Source organism: Phoxinus phoxinus (assembly GCF_949152265.1).
Source record: "Phoxinus phoxinus genome assembly, chromosome: 6".
Classification (NCBI taxonomy): Eukaryota; Metazoa; Chordata; class Actinopteri; order Cypriniformes; family Leuciscidae; genus Phoxinus; species Phoxinus phoxinus.
This window is the reverse complement of record NC_136881.1, coordinates 16,508,099-16,530,647: the sequence shown is the minus strand read 5'-3', so window position 1 is coordinate 16,530,647 and position 22,549 is coordinate 16,508,099. Positions and strand designations below refer to the sequence as shown.

General features: G+C 37.3%; 1 protein-coding gene across 5 annotated transcripts in view; it reads left to right on the top strand.

Moving 5' to 3' along the window:
• Positions 1-22,549, top strand: part of lrba (LPS-responsive vesicle trafficking, beach and anchor containing) — a 247,341-nt gene that overhangs the window by 133,049 nt on the left and 91,743 nt on the right. For 2 of the 5 annotated variants that reach the window (XM_079615240.1, XM_079615239.1), the window contains exons 37-38: positions 18,890-19,014; positions 19,375-19,389. In XM_079615240.1, the coding sequence (XP_079471366.1) occupies positions 18,890-19,014; positions 19,375-19,389 (140 nt within the window). The remainder of the gene's footprint in view (positions 1-18,889; positions 19,015-19,374; positions 19,390-22,549) is intronic. The other 3 variants (XM_079615243.1, XM_079615241.1, XM_079615242.1) reach the window with 2 other exon arrangements.

Here is a 22,549-nt window from a genome sequence, read left to right as displayed (position 1 = left end):
GCCCCGTCCTCTGGAGAGTTGAGGTGTTAGGTGATTTTCTCTCTCTCCTGCTCTCATTCCTCTCGTCCTCCCTCCCTCCCTCTCTCGTTCGTGGAGGCATTGTCAGAGAGGTCCATGGGGCTTTGCACTTCGGCAAACAAAGGAATAGGCACATATATACCAACACACACACACATAAATTCCACTTGCTGATCTGGGACGGTCCCATTCTGCACTGTCCATGGTTCTTCTTTTTTGATTGGATCTCAGATTGACAGACAGCTGCATCCACCTGTCCATCTATTACCACCCTCTTGTCTGGTGACGCAGGTGAACATGTGGCGCTAGCGTCTGCCAAAACCAGACAAAATGAACACGGTGCCCACAAATGAGGCTGCTGACAGCATTCATTTTTTTTCTTTCTTTTGGCCGCCTGTCATTCCGCTCTCTCTCTCTCCCTCTTTTTTTTTTCTTTTTCTTGTGGTCATGTTTATTTGGGTCAAAAGACAGATGATCTCTCATGTAGATGACACACCAGTAAAGTGGCTGGCCGAAAGAGAGATGATCGAGAGGAGGAAGAGGAGGAGGAGTGGGAGTGGGGAGTCTCGCAGGACAGATGAGTCTTCCTCTCATATTCTCCTTCATTGCATTCTGATAGTAGGACTAATGTAGCATGGAAATTCACTCTGCTACTGCGCTCAGAGCAGTTCCACGCCCTCAAACACTGTCAGGGAGAAGATGAGGAAGATAGAAGCAAATGAAATACAGAGTAGACAGCGTGAAGGAAGGGAACATTTCTGCAGTGTTTATCACAAACTCACAGATATGAAGCACAATCTACGGTTTAATAGTGACACTTTTCAACAAATACGGTAAACTTAGGTGTCTCTTTTTTTCAGCAAACAATTAAAGAATGCATGGTTTAGCTGTGTACAATCATGTTACAGCATTATCCATTACATTTTTTTATGATTTTTATTAACATTAATGCAACCAAGAAGTAGCATCATTTTCATAGTTTTTACAAATTGTGGTGTTTTCTGCATTCATCAAACTCAAACTTTTCAACCCTGTTATAAAGTTATTGTACGAATATTATTTTTATTTACTTTATAGTAAAGATAAGTGGGTCAGTATAGACAAACCAACATTTGCACCCCAATATTTCATTTATTTAAATTTGATACATTTTGCCTGAAGATAACAACCTCAACAATTTTACATTGTACACATTAAATATGTGGGTTGCACAAATGGGGAACGTCATATAGAATACAAAACCTCATCTATTTTGTGCCACATTTACTGAGCATTTGAAAAAAAGAATAATTCATAATTTTTAAAAAGCGGCAGTTGTTTTTGAGATTCCTGCTTATTCTCTTTTTTCTTTCACTCTCTTTTCTTTCTCACTTTCCTTTCTCATCTTTTCCCACCATCACACCCTCTCTCTCGCTCTCATTCTTTCTCTCTCCTCCTCTAATGCGAGTCATTTCCAGCAGCAGCTCCAGTGATCTCTAATGGAGCTCCTCGGGGCTGGAGGCACCCCTGCCTGGGGACATCCATCTTTTCTGTGTCAGGAGCCCACGCCGGCAGAAACCTTTGTGATGTGCGCTCCAATTTTTCTTCAGTAAATCAAATCTTCCCTTCTTTCAAAGAGATGAATGCGGCAGGGTTGTGGTGTTATAGAGAAAATCAATGGAGGCAAAATTGAAACAGTATGCCCACGTATTGATCGGCCTTGTGAAATCGAAACTAACAGCTTTGTAACTGTTCTGGAGGACAGTTAGCTGACCTGTAATGGACAAACTATCAATATTAGCATTACTATTTTATCCTGTGCTTTGTCATTTCATGCCTAGCCCATCAGGAGCAGAGGAACACATGGGCACTGTAACATGCTCACAAAGGCTTGTTTGCTCAGCAGATATACTCTAGGTAAAATGGCAAACTGTGTGGCTATTTATATATTTTTAGGTAAGGTATTTGAACACACATTTTTAACATCCAAGACATTTTTGTTATTCAAAAATGTTTTGTTATACAAAAATGTTATATCATATGTTATTTTGTCCAAAACAAAGAAAGTTATTCAGCATCTTTCTTATGCTGCTTTTCCACTGCATGGTATGGCTCAGTATGGTTCGCCTCGGCACAGCTTTAGCTCGGTTTGCTTTTCCACTGCAGTTAGTACCGCTTCAAAGTGGGTGGGATTATAGACTGATCGTTAGTTTATCCGCTCCTCTGCAACCAACGAGAGGAACGTCTGCACTTCGTCCACTGACCACGATTCAGCTATTTCTTTTTTGGAAGTTTTTTTTCTTTTCTTTTTTCTTCAAGCAAGTCAAGCAAGTAGTTTAAAAACAGGTGCTACAGCGGTGGATTTTACTGGCTATTTAAACCTAGCGGGTTTATGTCTCATGTCGCAAATACAATGACGCTGGTAGTGATGATTCTGTCTGACCAATCAGTGATCTGCAGTGTTTTCACGTCACATTTTAGTATCGGTACGGTACGCTTGGAACCTCAACAGAGGTGGTAACATTTAAAGCGAGCCATACCGTACCATACAGTGGAAAAGCGCCATTAGTTCAAACCTTAATTTAATCTGTAACACTAGAACTAATAACAGGATTGGGCCATTTCTAGTTTTATTCTTGATGTTAAGGACTATTAAACTCTATTGGTTTCTATCACCAAATGTAGCTGTCATTTGGTAAATGTTAGTAATTTGGCATATAGTTTGACCTATGCGGTTCATTCATTAATATATTAATACTTTTTTATTCTGACGTTTTGTATGGAAAAAAAAGGTAGTGTGTTGGGCCAACACTTGGATCCCAAATTTTGAGTCCTTAAACAAAACCATTTGAGGACCACTATATTAAATATATAATATTAAGGAAAATGATACTTATCTTCCTCATTCTCTCTGTCCCATGAACACAAATAATCATGTTCTCATGGGAGTGCTGAATTCTATCACATGCAACATGATTCTGCCCCCTCAAGCCGTGGTCAAACTAGACTTTGAGCATGCAAAATTTATTTGGACACAACAGCGGTCGTAACACCCAGAACGCATTACAAGTTTTCTGTTTTCAGTTGAAAACGGTGTCGTGTAAAGATTGTAAAGATTTTTACAACAGAAATGAATGAATTAAAAACTTACTTAAACTAGACAATGACTTTCTTCTAGAGCTGCTGTACAGCCAAAACTATCTTTGTTGCATTCATTTGCTTTTATCACTGTAAAGCTGCTTTGAAAAACATAATTTTTTATAAACATGAATTCAACATATAATAGTAATACACTTAAAATGTACAATCTACTCGACTAAACTGCAAAATGTCGTTCTTTTAATTCAGCTTTTAATTCTTCGCGTGATGCGAATTCGCAGGTCAGAGTTCACCAAACTTGAGCTTTGGAATGCAGTGAAATGTGAAACTTTTCCAATTCGCTTGTGTTTCCGGTCTGACGCATTTCCATGCTTATGAATGGAAGTCAAACGTACGAAATGTGTAGTGTGACTGCCCCTTTAATCATACAGGTTCTCTCTCTCTCTCTCTCTCTCTCTCTCTCTCTCTCTCTCTCTCTCTCTCTCTCTCTCTCGCTCTCGCTCTCGCTCTCGCTCTCACACACTCTCTCTCTCACACACACACACACACACACACACACACACACACACACACACACACACACACACACACACACACACACACACACACCTTAGGTTCTCATTTGGTGCTGTTTGAGATGCTTCATTAATGTCACCACATTTGGTGTAGGTAATGCATGTCATACATCATCCCTACTGGTTAATGATGCTCAGGCTGCTATGAAAGCACCCTGCTGTCCTACTCGCCAAAACTACACAAGCACTCCGTCACCTCTCTCACACCACACGCCATCACGCATGTAGCCGCCGCGCTCTCGCTTTCTTCCACGAATCTCATTTTACAGAAGATACACGCTAAAAAGAGAGGAGAATCAGTGCAGTTTACAAAATATTGGGTGAATTGACTTTTATTCTAAACAGGGTTATCTCTAATTACTATTGTGTTACAGTCGAGACTGTGTTATATATGCCATATACAATTAATGTTTTAACTTAATGGTTGTTTCAACTGGACACAAACCTCCACCTGGTGTAAATGCCAAAGCATCTCAATTGAGTTGAGGTCAGGAATCTGATTGGGTCCCAGCTAGTAGGTGTTTTTTTACCTGGAAGTTGAATCACAATTTACTTTTAAAGCAATTTTTTACAATGTCTACTCTGCAATGTTTAACTAGTTTGCCAGAATAATGTCTTTAAATTGTTAATTTAGAGGATTTTCTCAGTAAATATTACAATTAATGATTTGAATTAATCAAAATGATTCACAAAAGTTTTGGGTTTGGTAAGACTTTTTTGAAAATAAGTATTTTTGCTTTCTAATTTTGATTAAAAATACAGTAAAAAATAGTAGTATTGTAAAATATATTACAATTTCAATTCAATGTACATTTATTTGTACAGCGCTTTTCACAATACATGTTTCCGAGCAGCTTTACAGAAAATGCACGTTTCGACAGTACAATTAATAGTAATCTGTTATCAGAAGTGACAGTGTCAAAGAATTCATGTCCATGTGTCAAAAATGTACAGTTCTAAGACCGTACAAATTATGCAGTTAGCTAACATCATGTATTAATTTAGGCATGAAAAATAAAAATAATCTAATTAAAACAATTATTACAAGTTGTGATCATAATGATTAGTTGGCATTTTTAATATACATTTTTTTTATTGTAATTTATTCCTGTGTTGTTAACGCTGAATTTTCAGCAGTTATTACTCCACCTTTCAGAGTCACAAGATACTTCAGTAAACATTCTAATGTCTGTGTAAAGGAAAGTATATTTTACTGCAGATGCTGTGACTTTTCAGCATTTCTTTCTTTTTTTAAGTTGCAACTGCAAGCATAATAATCATTATTATTTAAAATAGATTTACATGAAGTACAGAATGTCATGCTGCAATGTCATATGCTACAGCTGCAGCATGGTTTCATCCCATATGATGTATCTTCCATAATATCTCCCTATCTAGGTCCCGAATGCATGACACACTGTTTGTTCCCACCCACTAAGAGTACAAACATTTTACAACTGCATTTGTCCTGGTTTATTGGGCCTTTTAGAAGTGCAATCTCTTTACCAGTATATGCTTAATGCAGCTGTAGTAGAGTAATAGTGCTGCCGGGTATATTTTACTGTGATTATCCTCTTGCCCTGTCTTCCAAAGATCGGATCAGGATGCTCAGTAAAGTCTTATTATTTCCTCTGTTTACTTCCTAATGTTACCAGAGCTATACAAAGAAGGAAATGGATGCTAAATGCACTGGTTCTTTGTAGTAATAGACTGTGTGTGTACATCAGAGCAGAGTGATCTCGAGTACCCTGTTAGTTTAATTTTTAGCTGTGAGGGCCTCAGTTTTATCTGACCATCACTTTCTCTTCAACTGCGTTTAGTCAAGACAAGAGTAAGTGCGTGTACCAGGGTTCATAGGGCTCAGATCAGTTTTTATGAACCAATGCATGTTCTTGAAGATGTGGTTTTAAAGTTTATGTATAAAGCTGTGCAGTGTTCATAAATATTTCCATCCATCCGTCCGTCCATCCATCCAAATTAACTGGTGCATACTTCAAAATGTTGTGTTCCATGCAAGATGAAAATGGGGGGTTTGACAACTTGAGGGTTACTGAAATACATTTTTTAGGTGATCTATTCCTTGAACACAGAAAATTATTAGTTATATTATGATATAGTTATACAAGCGGAATTCAGAGTATCATGAGAAAATTTGACAATGTCAGTATCTTGTCCACAATAAATAATCTACAGAGACTGGTGGTGACAAACTATAAATGATTTTATCAACTTGGCCTGCGTGGTCCTGGCAAAGATAAGGCAAAATGCTTAGCAGATTACAGTATGTCATAACATATACATGTCCTGCTTTTATTTACATTTCTTCATAAGCTGTTTAACAAGTACCATTAATGGCTCGGTTTGGCTATAAACACTTGAGAAGCCATGTACAAACATCCCACATGACTGTGGGCCAGATAGAGAGAGAGAGAGCAGCTGCTCCACTCTCTTTTCCCCCTTCTTATCCTCCCTTGCTCATCTATGATGGAAACAAATTAGTCTTTCTTCCGAAGGAATCTGAAACCCTTTCAAACAAAACTGGCATGATACACCTAGACGTACAACCTCTTATTTGAGATGTTAGCTGTAAACATGGATTAGCCATGTAGAATATCTATCATCTGTGTGCGACTCTTAACACATGCAAGTTTTTCACATGCAGAGCTTTTCTAAGCCAATGCATTTCCATGCCTTGAGCTTGACAGCTTGCAATGTCTTCCCAGTATATCTGTAAATCTCCAGAGAGCATGTAAAGGTTTGACAGCTACAGATTCCTCGGGATATATCACATAAATGATGTGAAAATGGCTTCTGCTAGCTCTCCTCTTTTCCGTTATGGAAATGGATTAAAATATGTCCTAATGAAAACATTTAGCTCTGACTGTTTATACACAACAGTGGCCCAGACTGTAAGAAATAGTAACAAAGTGTCAAAGAAGGACATATTAACGGCTCCCGTAGCGCTGATGTTGTCCATATGTTAGCATGACACTCCACATACTCCAGAATTCCCAGAGTTCAGCAGTCACATCAGTGTTCCACTGGAAATGAAGAAGTAGTGCTATTTTACGCTGCTGGTTAGTGCTATATCTAGTCATTGCAGTTCACCAGAGAATCATACAGTATAGCTGACAAGTCAACCACTATTATCTTTTTTGGTCAAGTAGTGTGACAAAGTTATTCTTGCTGGTTAAGCTAGTTATACATACTGGGGCCATATTCACAAAACATTCTTAAGAATACAATTCCTCCTAACTGTTCTTATCTTTTTTCCTTAAGATTGTTTAGACACAAATTCTTCTTTAAAATCATCATAAATGGCTTCTTAATAGTTACAGTAGGATAACCTCTAACTTGTCTTAAATCCACGAAGGTACCGGTAAGATGTTTAATGAATTTATTGGGTTGTTTCAAATTAATAGTTAACACTATAATACACTATAAAACAATATACAATATAACACTAGCTACATACCAGTATTATACATATTACTATTCCTCGGGATGTGCAAGAGTACTCTGTAGTGACAGCAATGATCGATAATGGAAACAATGATTATTAAAAATAAAAATAAAAACAAAATAGTGTGTATGCTTATTATTATTATTAATCTTCAGGCAGTGCAAAAAGATGGCCTTTAGGTGTTTTTCTTGTTTACTTATGGAGTTCATAAGTTAGTCTTCGGCAAGAACCGCCATACAATCAGATAACCGCTAAACCAGTAAATTTCTTCTTATGAAAATAATATATATATATATATTTAAAAAAAATGTTCTTAAGAAAATATTTGAGAACTACTTAATGATTCTTTTCAGGAATTGCACTTGGAACATTCTTAGGAATTGCTTAACTTTCAAAGATTTGAGAATCCGGCCCCTGCCGTTTAGCATCATTTTGTGAACGTCCAAAGTCTTGTGCTTCTCAATGATTATAATTACTATCATTTTTGGGATATTCATGAATATTAAAATTGATGTTAATATGAAAATGATTCACACTCTATTTTCTTTTTTTAAATCTGAAGTAATGTATAAGAAACGTCATAGCTGAAACCTGATAATCCATGTTATCCAAGCATAACAGGATACACACATTGATTTAGTTAGTAACAGAGAAATAGTGTAGAATCTTTAATATGTTGGATTCATTTTTCGTAATATTTGTTTTGAACTTTTTTTACATTTTAATAATGTGTCTATTTTCAGGTTTAAATTAGATTTGAAATGGTCAATATGACCCACTCCACTGAATGCGGTAGTTTGCACATCACTGTCCTTGTGTTTGGAATATTAGGGAGTGGGACCCTTGATATTAAGTTGAATATAATAATAACGGCAACTACTTGTTCTAAAAAACAAATACAGCAGAACAAGCTGTCATCCACTAGATTGTGCAGCGGGACAACGTGATTAACTGAAAGTACAGCATTGCAGACTTGTGGCATACACCTCCACGAGGTTACCAGCCTCTGCTTTAAGGCAAATTAGTTTGCTTGACAACCATATTTGTAATGCCCATTTTCAGCCATGCAAGTACAGGCTTTATCTACATGAATGGGGAACGACCAAAATCTATTGTGATTTTAAATTGGAATGCAGGACTTACATTCTTATAGCTGCCATATGGAGAGTTTGTATTTCTCTCATTCATATATGTATGAGTGGACTGTCTTAATCAGTCTTTGACTAAACTAAATGCCAGTAGATAGATCTAGGAATGTCATTGATAGCTACAGTTGTCACGGGTTGGTAGTGTAAAACTCACAAAGACGAAGGAGAATAGTAATAATGTTATTTAATGACAAACTCTGGAGATCAGACAGGAAACATCCACTAACACAACATAGACGAGAACAGACAGAGAATGAGGGAGAACTTTGGGTATAAATACACAGAGCTAACAAACTGAACTAATGAGCTAATAGATGGGCAACAGGTGAATCTAATGACTAAATCAAACACAGGAAACACACCGAAACATAACATAACCATAACAACAGGAAGCGCTTAATTACAGATCTGTCGTCTAAAAGTTGTGCTACTAAATATATAGTGTGCGGATAATATTGTCCAGGCTATTTTATGATTACTGTATAATACTTTGACATCCACTCATTTTAGGAAAAATATATTTTTCGATTAAATATTCAGGAGTGAAAAAAAATCTGCTGTGCCAGCATGCTTGTGTGTATTGACCAGAATTGTTGGCCATTGAGACAGTGATGCTGGACACTCAAAGGCTCTAATCTGTCCCTCAGCCCTTCCCATCAGCCTCATCTCTGAGGAGACCTTATAATGGAATGTCCCTACATAAAGTACTGAACGGGCCTCTGCTGCAGCTAGAGCCATTACACACAGCACCATGTGCACTTTTCCTCTGTAACAACTCAGATTTATGAGTTTCAAATGCCCTTAAGAAAGTATACTGCCGTGACAGAGCAAGGTCACGATAGGAGGCCCTGATCAATATTTGAATGAAAAGCCATTTGGGAAGTTTTTAAGGCCTTTTCTCCCCCTCTCTTTCTTTCTGTCTCGCTCTCTCCCCGGGAACAACATCAGGAAAGTATCGATTGCTGGGGTCCAGTAGTTAGTCAGAGGCTATCTCCTTTGACTAACCCCTTAGCACTCTGTCACCCCCTCACCACTGTGATAGATTGTTACTCTCTGCCACAGTAATTACACGCAGCTCCAGTCGGGTCATTTATTTCAACATTTTCACCATTTACCAAAAAAATCTCCTTTATCTTTGTGACCCAGCAGTTTGTTTTTGCAGCGAAAGCAGAAAGAGGGACACATAAAATTCTCACTCCCGCCCTGGAGCACGATGGGGCATCCGTTACCCATCTCACCCATATATTTCTCTCTCACTTTCTTTCTCTTTCTGCTTTCACTCTCTAGTCTCCCATTTTTATTCCCTCCTTCTCTGACATTGACTCTTTTTTTCTTTTTTCTTTTACAGTTTTCTGAGTTCTTCACTCTTGCTTTTTAAAATCATGAATAAATGACATATTTTAATGTTAAAATATATTAAAATAGAAAACTAGAAAAACATTATTTTAAATTGTAAGAATATTTTAAAATATTACTTTAGTTGTACTGTATTTTTGAAAGACCTCCAGAAAGACCCCAAACCTTTGAATGGTATGTTATACTACCAGTTAGCTTCATTGTTTATTTTACTGCAAATTGTGGTTTATTTTAGTCATATAATTTTGATTAAAATGCCATTTAGTCTTATTTTAGTCATCTGAATTGCATTAATCTAGTCTTAGTCGACTAAATATATTGTAAATAAAATCAGTCAGTAAATAAAAATAAGAACAAATACACACAATAGGACAAAATTACAATTTAAATGAACAGTGCTTTAAGTTTGTCAAGTATGTCTAACAGCATTCAGGTAAGAAAAACTACCTACAGAAATTGAATAAAGTAATCAAATGTAAAATAACAGTGCATAGTCTTCCATGTATAAACCATTATTAAAGCTACTAAAGTTATTCAGTCAAGAGCAGTGAGTGATTTTCTCTTTGTCTTGTGTTGTTTGAATTAACATTAAAGGGATAGTTCACTTTAAAATGAAAATTCTGTCATCATATACTGTGGGCGATATGGCAAAAATATCATATCACGATTTTTTTCAGGAAAATCACGATTCACGATTTTATCACGATTCCTTTTCATGTTGGTTTTACTATTTCGCAAGTGACTGAGCATCACAGCCAAACTAATGTCTCTATTTTAAAAACAAAGCCTTAGGTAACAAAATATAAAATAAAAAAGAATGGCAGACATTTAGGCCAAAGTGGCGAAGATAAAACATATTTGTCATTGTCTATGTTATTAAAAATTAAGAACAAAGATACACATACACAACTTAATATACAAATTAAATGAGCAGTGCTTTATTTTTTCAGCTACAGGTGTATTTAACAGCATTGAAGAAAGTAATTAAATGAACAAATATGAAAATAAAACACAACATCGACTTCACTGTATAAATTTTACATTGATTCTTATTAAAGCTACTATTAAAGTTCTCAGTCAAGAGTGAGTGAGATGCTCTTTGTATTTTGTTGTTTTATTAACAGGGATAGTTCTCCCAAAAATTTAAATTATCTCAAGCCGCTTTAAACCCGAATAAGTCTCCCTCTTCTGTTGAAAATAAAAGTTATTTGGAGGAATGTGGGTAACCAAACAGTTGATGTACCCCAGTGACTTCCATAATAGTTTTTTTTTACTATGGTAGTCAATGGGGACCAGCAACCGCCCGGTTAGCCACACTCCTCAAAATATCTTCTTTTGTGTTCAGCACAAGAAAGAAATGAATACAGGTTTGGAACAACATTAGAGAGTGAGTAAATAATGACAGAATTTTTATTTTTGGATAACTGTCCCTTTAAGGACAATTGCGGCTGCATGTTTACTATTAGGGCTACTGTCACTTTAAGATCTGCGCGCAACGAGTCTACACGCATTTGACAAGCAGATTTTTTCTTCATTTTTTCTATTGTTCTTTCACTTTAGACATAACCAACTTTGTTTATAAAAAACCTTGTGTGTATTTGACAGTATTAGCGCAATAAGACTCGAAAGATAACTTAGTTCAGTAACGGGCGCTGTTAGACAGGCTTTTAGTGCATGTGCGCGCGTCAGGTGTTTGCGTTCAGAAAAGCGCCCGTTAGAACAGCGCATCAGCAGCGAACGACATGTTTAACCGGCAAGGCTTTAAAGCACATGCAAATAATTCATTTTTATGAACTACAGTGTCCCGTTCCTCTGCATTTCATGTGGATATACGTCGCGCTGTACAGTATGTTGAGACGGAGGCGCCAGAAATGCAAACTGATAAAATGGACGATCCTACGATATTTCTTCAAAAGCAGATCGTGGAGACATTTTAATCGTCCACGATCAAAAATCGTAATATCGCACACCCCTACCCTCAAGTTGTTTCAAACCTGTATTAATTTCTTTCTTCTGCTGAACACAAAGGAAGATATTTTGAAAAATGTCAGTAACAAAACAGTTACCAGGTCCCATTGACTTCCATAGTATTTTTTTTTTCCTACTATGGAAGTCAATGGGACCTGGTAACTGTTTGGATGTATAATAATATATAACTAATTAATTTGTTTTGTAGACATACATATTGCCACCACAATTGTTGAATGAACCATTAGTATTAAATCATTTGCAATGTAGTAAATTGAATGTTTCATTATCACTCCCTCGTTGGTCTGGGGAAATTATTGTTGAAAGAAGCTTGGGGCCTGATGAATGTATGAAACGCAAATTAAAAGACCACAATAGTAAGCAATACATGAATAAATACAAACCAGTAAAATGCGGGGGGAAAAGCCATTTGTTCTCACTTAACATGTAGCACAGATGCTCCGTCACTGATGTCATCATTATCATGTGCTGCTCTTGACCTTGTCTACCTTTAGAAGAGACATTAGCATACACTGCACAAATTCAACATCAATGCCACCCAGGAACACCGATGATTTCCCTTGCTCTGCTTAGACATGGCCACCTTAATCAGACACAGTCAATCTGATTCCTTCTCTCAGTTTAATTTGAGACTCCAGGCGGCCACACAACTACCGATTGCCTGTACTTTGACAGAGAGACCTGCACTTGCCCTTCTTCTGCATGACAAATATTCAATTCATCCATTCAGTTTTCATAAACACATGGCTTATGCAAATCGTATGAAATAATCTCAGCGATACAGAGCAATTTGAGCAGTGGCAATTGCAGGCATTAATGAAAAAGGCACAAAGAGAGATGTGTTCGCACTGACTGTAACTGCATTAATCCACAGGAAAAGGTTATAAATGACTGCAAGTTGTCTCTAAAATGCCCCGTGCTGGAGTGATGTATGAAACTTGTGCTCCATCTGGCCCGTTTGTTATGCTAAAGGTCACATCATTGCCATTTACATAATCTCCATGCCAGAAATGAACTCCAATGTAATATCTGCCCAGAATACACACGCCTGCACATATGTATTGCTTTTGAACCGATAGATGGTTAAGAAACCATCATCACTCTTGCAGGATCATTTTGCCCTTTATGTAAATAATCTTGCATCTTGAGGCAGCTTTCAATATTTTTTAATGGGTTTAAACCCATAACAGGCCACACAGGTACAAATAGACTAGTGATTGATGTGTTTTTTCTTCATGCTGATAGATGGCAATCATTTGTTATTGTCAAAAAAAGAACAATGTGATATCATCATAGGAGTGCAGTCAAACTTTCACAGGCACTCTGACAAAAGCAGCATTTTGTTATCGAGCGTCTGGATGCTTTTCCAGTAAAGATAAGCAGCATGGACCTCATAGAGAAATTACGTTTTGAAGAATTTCTGGATGTATAGAAAGGTGATCTGGAGTCTAATTTCATTATTCACTGTCAAGCATTTAATTAATGCCATTTTTGTGAGTCAATTTTATCCCTAAGAATGCATTGTTTCTTTCACTTCGTTTATTTTCTTTTTCTATTATTTTTCCTCTGTTACAATCAAGACTCTACTCAATCTACGTAACTATTATGCATCATTATATTGCCAAGAATTATCTTATATATATACACACACACACACACACACACACACACACACACACACACACACACCTACACACACACACACACACACACACACACATAGTGTATTCTCTCTGTTTCCAAACAAAGAATGTGATGTGTGTGTACAATACCATAAAAAGACCTGGTAATGTTGTGTGTTAGCCATGTGCTGAAAAAGTATTTTCAAGCCTCCAAGCCTGTTGTTCTTGAGTGGGCATATGTGGGTATACTTGTTCCTGTGTGTAATTTAGAGCCTGTGTTTGCAGCAAACCCTCGCAGGCTTTTATAACGCTGCTGGAGTGTGAGACTGATGCCTTTCTGAAGTGTGGCGGCACAAGCCAGCCTCTCTGTTTCAGCAACTTCCAAAAAACACCTCATTAATCCCACACGCACACACACACACTCTGAAATTCTCAACACATGGCCCAATTAAATGCTTTGTTTATTATGACACCTCCCTCGAGTCAAGTAGACTTGAAGTGTGGCTTGTTTTATGCAAACCTACAATTTAGGAGCGCAATTGAAGCTTTAAAGAGGAGATTATAAAACATGACCCTCTTCTCTGTTGATTCTCTCTGTCCCACTGTTTACTGCTCGCTCTCCATTCTATTTCCCTTATTCATTAACTCAATGGGTCGCCATCTGTATTAAACTGCATTACGATTAGCCCCCCGTTCATCATCTCTGTTGGTAAACCGGTTCAGATTTACAGCCAGCGACCCAGCACTTATTCTGGTACTGGGTGAGAAGAAAGACTTCAATTACACCTAACAGGCGCTTATAAAAGTCCCTGCTTGTGTTAAATTCTCGCCAAATGTGGTTTACATTAAGCACGTTGGGTCTCAAGTGTTGCTTTCAGCATATGCAATAAGACATTTCAAGTCCCCACTGCCATTTACGGGTCTGTTTCCGTCATGGTTGTTTTACGAGCGTACTAATTACTAATTGCGCCCGTGCGGCGCGGATACGTGCCCGGTTCTAGAGGCCTATTGTGTTTTGTAATTGTCGTTGTCTTGAGAAGGCGCTGTCGTAATTCCTGTTAGAAACCCCATTTGGAAGGAGGGATGGATGGATGGATGGGGAGGATGGATGAATAATTCATTAATGCTGTGAAAACACTTGCTGCGTGGAATGTGCAGCTGATTCGGCTGCTGGGATTGATAGTGGTTGAATTACACACACGCACACACTTCCTTGGCCTTCATTAGGGCTCTATTGTCACAGTGTCTGGGCGGCAGTGGAGGCTGTGAATGCGTTTCCAGCTGCTGACTAATTGCAGTGGCCGGCATGGTGTTGTATTGCAGACAGATTGATCCTCTCTGTATCTCTGCTCTCTCAGAGACTGACAGGATAGGAGCTCCTTGGATCTGCTCTGTGCCTTCGGTAATCATTTTAATTAATGAACACTGGAAGCCAGAATGATGGAGTGGCTATTTACATGGAGGAAACTATCACATGCAAACACCTCGCTGTTACTTGGATAGAGGGAAATCTGTTCTCAGACAGACGGGACAATATGGAGTGAACCCAACTTTCTGTCCCTCCTACCACTGTTTCTTCCTGTTGTGTAATGGAAATGTGTCTGCATAGTTGGTTAGGCCTGAATTTTGGCATGGGATTGTGAATTTTGCGTATATTTGTAATAATTCCTGAACCGAATTATTCACTATAACATGTAGGTAAATTATATAAATTATAATTATGTAAATAATACTTTTTCCCACGGCTAAAATGAAGCAGCTTCGCGATCAATCGCCCAATTTTTTGCACTTTAGCAAATTGCAGCAATATTTTTTAAAGCAGTTGAATATTACCTATATTTAACTTGCCATTTTTCTCACTTCCCAACAAGGGGTGTGCGATATTGGCAAAAAAATTGTTTTTGTCGAAAACAATAATTGTGTGTTTTTGTGCGGTGGACAGCTGACTCCCAAAGCTTTTCATATACTACTTATTCTGTGTGGTGGTTCCTTCACAGCAGTAACCGAAATTAACTTTTTCAGTACTGTGTGATATTTGCTACCTTAAATTGATTTCCAGTGGCATTTTACCTTTATCATGACTTTTGTTTGCTTAGGCATCATCTTTTGTCAGATTCTTACATGTAATCAATACATTCATTTAGAATAATAACACACTATACTGTAGGTTACCAATCAAATTAAATTAGTATCAACAGTATCCATTTTTGCAATGCAGAAGTCGCGCAGAAGCTGCATCTATTTAGATGAATTTATAATGCAATTACAACTGCTTAAATAATGCAGAGATTAATGTTTAAAAACATTTTTTGATTTATTTTAAATGAAATGCTACTTTAAATATAAAATTAAGGTGGTGGCAAGTCACTCTCTTAAAGGGTAACTGTTGCCAAAATTTAACCTTTTGTTAATCTACCCGAGTTAAACTTTCGTGTAAAAGCATACCGGTAATTAGAATGGAAACGCCACTTTTAAGATTGCCTTTTGAACGAGAGTGCATGGGGCACTACAATGATAGCATCAAAATCACTATTTTTAAAACACTAAGAAGGCTTGACACTACATAAAACTGTGCTCGAAGTATCGCCAGGGGCTCTACACATGAACTTGAGCATTGAATTCATTGTGTACACAAAGTTTACTAAAAAGAAAGGTTTTGTACGACCCGAACTATGTTTCCATCATAGTTTATGCACGTTTTCTTATCGGATAAAAAATGTATTCGACTCAAATGAGCACATACGTTTTTAATGCATATTTTTAGAATTTATTTGCATCTTGGCATTTTCATCCAGCTGTTTTTGATGCGATATCCCAAAATGTTCGAAATAAATCATTGTTCGTCTGTTTTTTTTATAAGAGGTCACAAAATGTTCTTTTATTTGTATGGTATCCGCAAATAGTGATTGGCATAGTAAAACTGAAATCCATTTAACGGTTCAGAATAAATATATTTAAATAAAAGCAGGGATTTTGATAATTTATTTTATTTATGATGTTTTTGTTCTTGATATACAGTACTTTACAACATGCTCTATAAGTTAAAAGTATAATTGCATAGAACAGTAATATAAATATAGGCCAACACTCGACTGCATTACACTGGGAACATAATATAAAGCAAAGTAAGAATATATTTAGTTCCATCAGAACAGAATTAGTGGTCAGAAATGAGAAAAGCAGGTCTGTTGGATACACTTTTAAGGGGGAAATGTTCAGGCCCTGGTTATTGTGTTGCTGTTAAGAGCTGTTATTGCTGCTATTTGTACTTCAATCTCATTCATTAGTGATGAGGTGGACCGTTGAGACTGGAGTCATGCAATATTTTGACAGCATTTTCTGGGTGTTTTGTGCGTGTACTTGCTACAGTAGATCCTCATTCCTTGCCCACATATCCGTTGTTACTCTAAGGACTTTTTTTTTTTTTTTTGGTTGTACTCATGTCTGTGTGTAAATATTTCCTTTGAAACATTTAACAGAAAGGCACTGCTGTCTGCCTAAGCCGTAAATGGTCTCTAAGGAGCTGTGCTTCTCCTGGAAAACTCACATCTCCCTTTACATTACATCTCCTTTCCTGTCTTAAATAAATCAGTTATTAATGTCTCTTATTAGGCGAGCCGGTGAGCTTTTCAAGCGAAGTGTAGACTTGTTTTTATTTTCGTTTTAAGCGCTCTCTTCAGTTTTACGAGATGGGATTTGTTTTGAGCCTCTTGCAGTGGAGCGAATCGATCACACTTCTGAGAAAAAACCTGCACCGCTCGGGTACACCAAACCTTCTTTGGCCCCATACGCCGGAGAAGTCATTTTAAATGGGATTTTAAAATGTGTATTTTGCATGCCATAACTATTTCCAGAAGTATTTCTGTCTGTTTGTATTTCTCCTAGAATCATTAATTCTGAGAAGACTTGCAATACCACTCTTTGATTTATCTATTTTCTGAACTCCTTCTTTCAATACTTTCTTTCTCTCCTTTTTTCCATCTCTATGGTATTTTAGGTCATAATAGCTTGTTTTCTGGCGATTGTTAAAGTATGCGGGCGTAAAAAAAGAAGGTGAGCACTGGGGAGGACTCTTAAGTGGCCGTTATCCTGATTTATTTGGCCTGGGTGTGGAGACCCTGTTGCACGATAAAACTTCTTCTCACTTCCACAGAACAGAATGGACTTAGAGAGTTATATTTCACCGCTCCTACAGTAAATCAGCCCGAGGACGGCTACAGAGCCACTGCTAAAGCCATTTGCTGTCGTTCCCCCACCAAGCCCCTATCGCTCGCTGGATCTCCGAGGATCCGCCAGCCCGCTCTGGGATCTGTGGATGGCATATGATCATTGATCTACATTTTTGAGCCCATTAAGATTCACTGTAGCATTATTTTATCACATTCTACCTTAATCACACATCGGTTTTTCTTCATGTTCAAAATCAGTTTTTCTTTTGTGTGCATGCGTGTAATTATTCTATCACGCCGTTGTGCATTAAAGCAGAAAAAAGACTTTAATCTAACAAATTACACTCTTCCCTCCCCTAACCTGAAATTAGTTCTTTGCATTTCAAATTAAACAAGCTTTTGAAGATTAAACTCATTTATGGTACGGGGAATGTATTTTTCTTGTATCTCAGGGGGCTAAACATAATGAATATTTGAAGAGATTATTTTAATTAAAGTCCTTTGAATCTAAATGGGGTAGTATGTTATAACTGTTCGCCTGACTCATTAAAAGTGAACCTGTGCACCGAGAGAAAACAAAAAAGCAGATGATGGGAAAGAAAGAGATGGAGAGGGAGGATGAACCGGATTTTTCTTTACAGTGGTTAGAGGTGCAAATTGGAGAGAAAAATGTCTGAAGGCGAAGGACATTGAGTCAAATGTGCTCCCTCTTCTCTGCAGTCCTGCTTTAAGGTGTCCTGCTGGGCTCAGAAACAAGCCTGGAAACACTCTCTCTCTCTCTCTCTCTCTCTCTCTCTCTCTCTCTCTCTCTCTCTCTCTCTCTCTCTCTCCGTGTGAGTGTGCTGGATTGCTGTGTCAGCAGGCTGATTCTCATTGTGATGTATTTAGCTCTCATCTCACCTTCTTGAGGTTCTGCAAAAATCTGGGTCTTCTCTTCTGTTACTCCCAAGGACAAACATTTCTGGAGTTCTGTGGCTGTGTGATTTCTTAAATTAGAACACACGTGTCATTTTTACTTGAATAGGATGCATGTTCTTTTAATACAGTATGATAATTTAAACAAAATAGACCCTTAAAACAATCTGTAAAAACTGAATGAAGAATACACATTTTTGGTATTTGGGCAACAAATATTTTCACAGCAGGTATATTTTATTATTAACCATAATTATTAGTATCTAATCATAGCAATTCTCTAGTTTGTGCACTGCACTGAAGAATGTTGCAGCAAAACAAGGCTGGTATTATGCAGCGCTGCCACTTCTCACTGCATCGGTTAATTGCTAACATATGTCTCTCTCTCTCTCTCTCTCTCTCTCTCTCTCTCTCTCTCTCTCTCTCTCTCTCTCTCTCTCTCTCTCTCTCTCTCTCTCTCTCTCTCTCTCTCTCTCTCTCTCTCTCTCTCTCTCTCTCTCTCTCTCTCTCTCTCTCTCTCTCTCTCTCCTCTCCCTCTCTCTCTTCCTCTCGGCAGCAGACCACGGGAGTTCTGGCGCCTGGACTACTGGGAGGATGACCTGAGGAGACGTCGGCGCTTCATCAGGAACCCGTTTGGTTCCACACACTCTGAGGCCACGCTCAAGGCTGCAGCAGAGCATGGTGGGTGATGCACAGTCACATAGTATCATGCGATTACACTATTTCACACACAAGTGCAGCCCAGTCTGTCGAGCTGTAATGCTTTAACTCATGATAACAGGTACACGGCTGTAAAAATTTAAGCTAAAATCACCGTAAATCCTTTTATAGTGCAACAAGCCTCTTTAAAAATAAAAGTACACAATTACATTACGTTCTCTCACTGTCCTGAGGCCTTTGTCTCTCAAACAATATTATGACAGTAATTTGCTGCTAATTTGTTTATTTACCACGTGCAGGTCCTCTCATTAGCTTGGATATTTGATTATCGCTAATTGTTCTTAAATTGTCACTGTGTTCCTTCCTTCCCATGCATGTCAGCTGCTGGTATTAAAGGTAAGTGAAGTTGTGAAGTTAATGGGGAAGCTAGTGGCAAAGGGCTTGGTTTAGATGTGTGTGCAGCAGTGTTACAAGCTACTCATCTTTTAATGAAGTTAACTATTTCAAAAGAGTAGTAGTTTGTAGTTTATATACACTATGTGCTACTAACAGAAAATAATTAACTGTTTAATCTATTTAAGGGGGGTATTGCCCTAAAATACGTAAGTATTATATCATATGCATTTTATTTAATTCATAGCTGTATTTCTCTGGTTCAAAAATAAGGATTTTTTTATTTTATTTTTTTGATTGAAAAATCAATTCATTAAAATTGACAGCATGGGAGATTTGAATCATTGAACCATTTCTACTGGTTCAAAATAAAGAGCAAAACAATGTGAAAATGTTATGTAGTGTTTTATCATGTTACTCCACTAAAATGTGTAAAGTCATTTAGGATAAAGTAAAGCTTGTTACTGGAAAAGCTATACTGTTAAGAAACTAGCAAGTTAGTAGCGTCACCAGGTATAGTTAGTGACTCCGCAACACTGGTGTGTACTCTTTTTGTCAATTGTAGCAGACAGTATCTAGTAAAATGCATCATAAAATCTGAGACTTATTACAGCTGTAGTTTACATGACAGCAAGGGAAAAATTATGAAGATGTTTTTTTTTTTTTATGTCATGTCGAAAAACACTTATTGAATGTATGAGTTAAATTGCACTAGGGATAAATAGGATAAACTTGGTGGACTAAAAGAAAAATATTTAGATAAAATATCTAAAAAAATATGATATATTTTTAGCATGAAAAGATATTTGTTAACGGCTGAACATCCTTATGTAGGCAAAATATTGTTGCAAATGTAGTTTCCTTTTGCATCTAATACAGAAAAAAACAGATGAATGCATTTTTAATTATTCTCTTGTTTAAGAAATGGAATTAAAAACAAACGCCTTTAGTTTTCCACCCTGAAATGACTAGATTTATATGAAATGTGCATCATTTATTCATAATATATTTCTCATTATATTTTCTTTGTTTAATAAGCCATCTCGTTTGAAATATGCATCTTATAATCCATAATGAACTCTACATATTGATAACAATATAATGAGTTATTCATTCTAGATTGGTGTTTACCATGCTATCAAAAGTAAAGCTGAGGTTATTAAACTCATCAGGGGCTTGTGTTCCATTTCCAAGCCTCATTTAATGTTGTTATTATTGCTTCTCTGTACAACACACACTCGTATTTAAATGTTCAGTAAGTGCATCTGATTATTATCCGTTCCTCTTTCTCTTTTTGGTTGTTAAAAAGGAGCAACCCTGTCCCTTCGTTCACTGCAGCAATGCATACAGCATATGAGAGTTAACATGTTTTACAGACTCCTTAACACATTTTTTTTCTTTTTCTTGATGAGTTTTTAGCCACAGCTAGAGATAGCAGGCTTTACAATCATTGCCATTCAGTACTTGGACTTGAGCAGCTTAACCTATTGCACCCCTCGGAAACGGGGCCATTTCTGAGAAAAAAAATGTCTCCAATATGTCACTGCTTAGTCCCCCCTTAGAATGACACAGGTCCTCAAGACAAACGACCAATGTGACAGAAGTCAATAAGAATGTGATCTAAAAGCAATAAGTGCTCAGAATCCCAGCATCCTCAGAGACCGATGTGCCGCCCTAATGGTCATAATATGCAGCTGGATGGAGGGCCCTGAGGGGAACCAATGATTTCTCTCTTTTTGCTTCTCCTCTACGTTTTCTTCTCTGTATTCTTCCCTTTTTCTTTCGCTAACTTCGGACTTGGTTAAGTTCAAGTGTTCCTTAAGGAACACTTTGAATCGTCTTTGAAATGGAACCTAAAACTTTGAGCCCTTAAAACGCTTCATTATACTCTTCCCCAGTGTCCATCCAGCGCAGGAAACAATCAATCCATCCATCAAGTATTTATGTACACATATTAATTGTCTTTAACTTTACCTAAAAACCTATACTGGACAAACACAAAAACAGCCGTTATGACTCAAGAGCATATTTCATAAATAATTTAGTATTTTAACAAAGTAAACGATTCTAAACTCATAATAAGATGGGAGGGTGTGAAACTGAAAGATACTTTAGCAGTTAAATAACACTGATATTTGTCTGCCCCTCTCCTCCATAGAAAGCTTGTGTCTTTTCTGCTGACCCTAAATTTGTTGCGGAAGTGAAATGAAAGTCCCGGGCAAGATCTCAAGTTTTCAAACAGTGCACAAGGGTCATATCTGGCTGTGATTATCTTCATGACATGTGGAAGAAAGTCATGATTTATTTATTTATTTTTTAAGAAACCATTTTCAGCAATCCGGTAGTCTGATACAGGTTTACTTTAATTAATTTAGTTGGTATAAAAATTTAACATTTGGACTTGTAAGGCATAATAGTATATCATCTTATTTTCTTTTCTTTTTTCTGTCTTTTTTTTTTAATAACAGACATGCCCGAGCATTTGAAAGAAACAGCGTTTCTTCTTGATGAATATAGAAAGGCTTGCTTGCAAATTATTTTCCTTTTCATCACTCAGAATATATCATCATATCAAAACTTCTCTTTTTGGCACGCACAATTGCGATCATTCGTCGCCAGCCAGGAAACAGTGGTAGTTTGGTAAGATATGTATTTATGGCTGGAAAGCACCATCTTTTCAGGGGATTGATTCGACCAGGTGGGGCCTACGGTGTTGGGCGAGTGTAAATACCTGAAGACTAATGTCTCTGTTCCTGTGATCAATAAGCACCTCCTGACTTCACTCCTGGCTGCACTTGTGTTAAAAACAAATTTGTTAATTCTGACAATTTAATTGCTTTGCCTCCGTAGTCGCATATAAATGAGCATTTGAACCTGCACAGAAAAGGGAAACAGAGCTTAAAAGTGTAACGCAACTGCACGTATTTACATTAGCATTTGCTGAATGAGTGGAATGAATGAGCCATTTAAGTAAAGCTGATGTATGAATGTAATCTTACAACATGGGTTTTTGACTCGTTCAGGGCACTGGTAAATTTGTTCCTCAGTCCATTTTTTTGGAAACATTTTTTTTTAGTCTACTAGGGATCCAAAGTTTGATTGGACAGCGATTATTGAAGTGGATGTGCAGAATGCATGTATAATGCTACGACTGAGGTCTCAT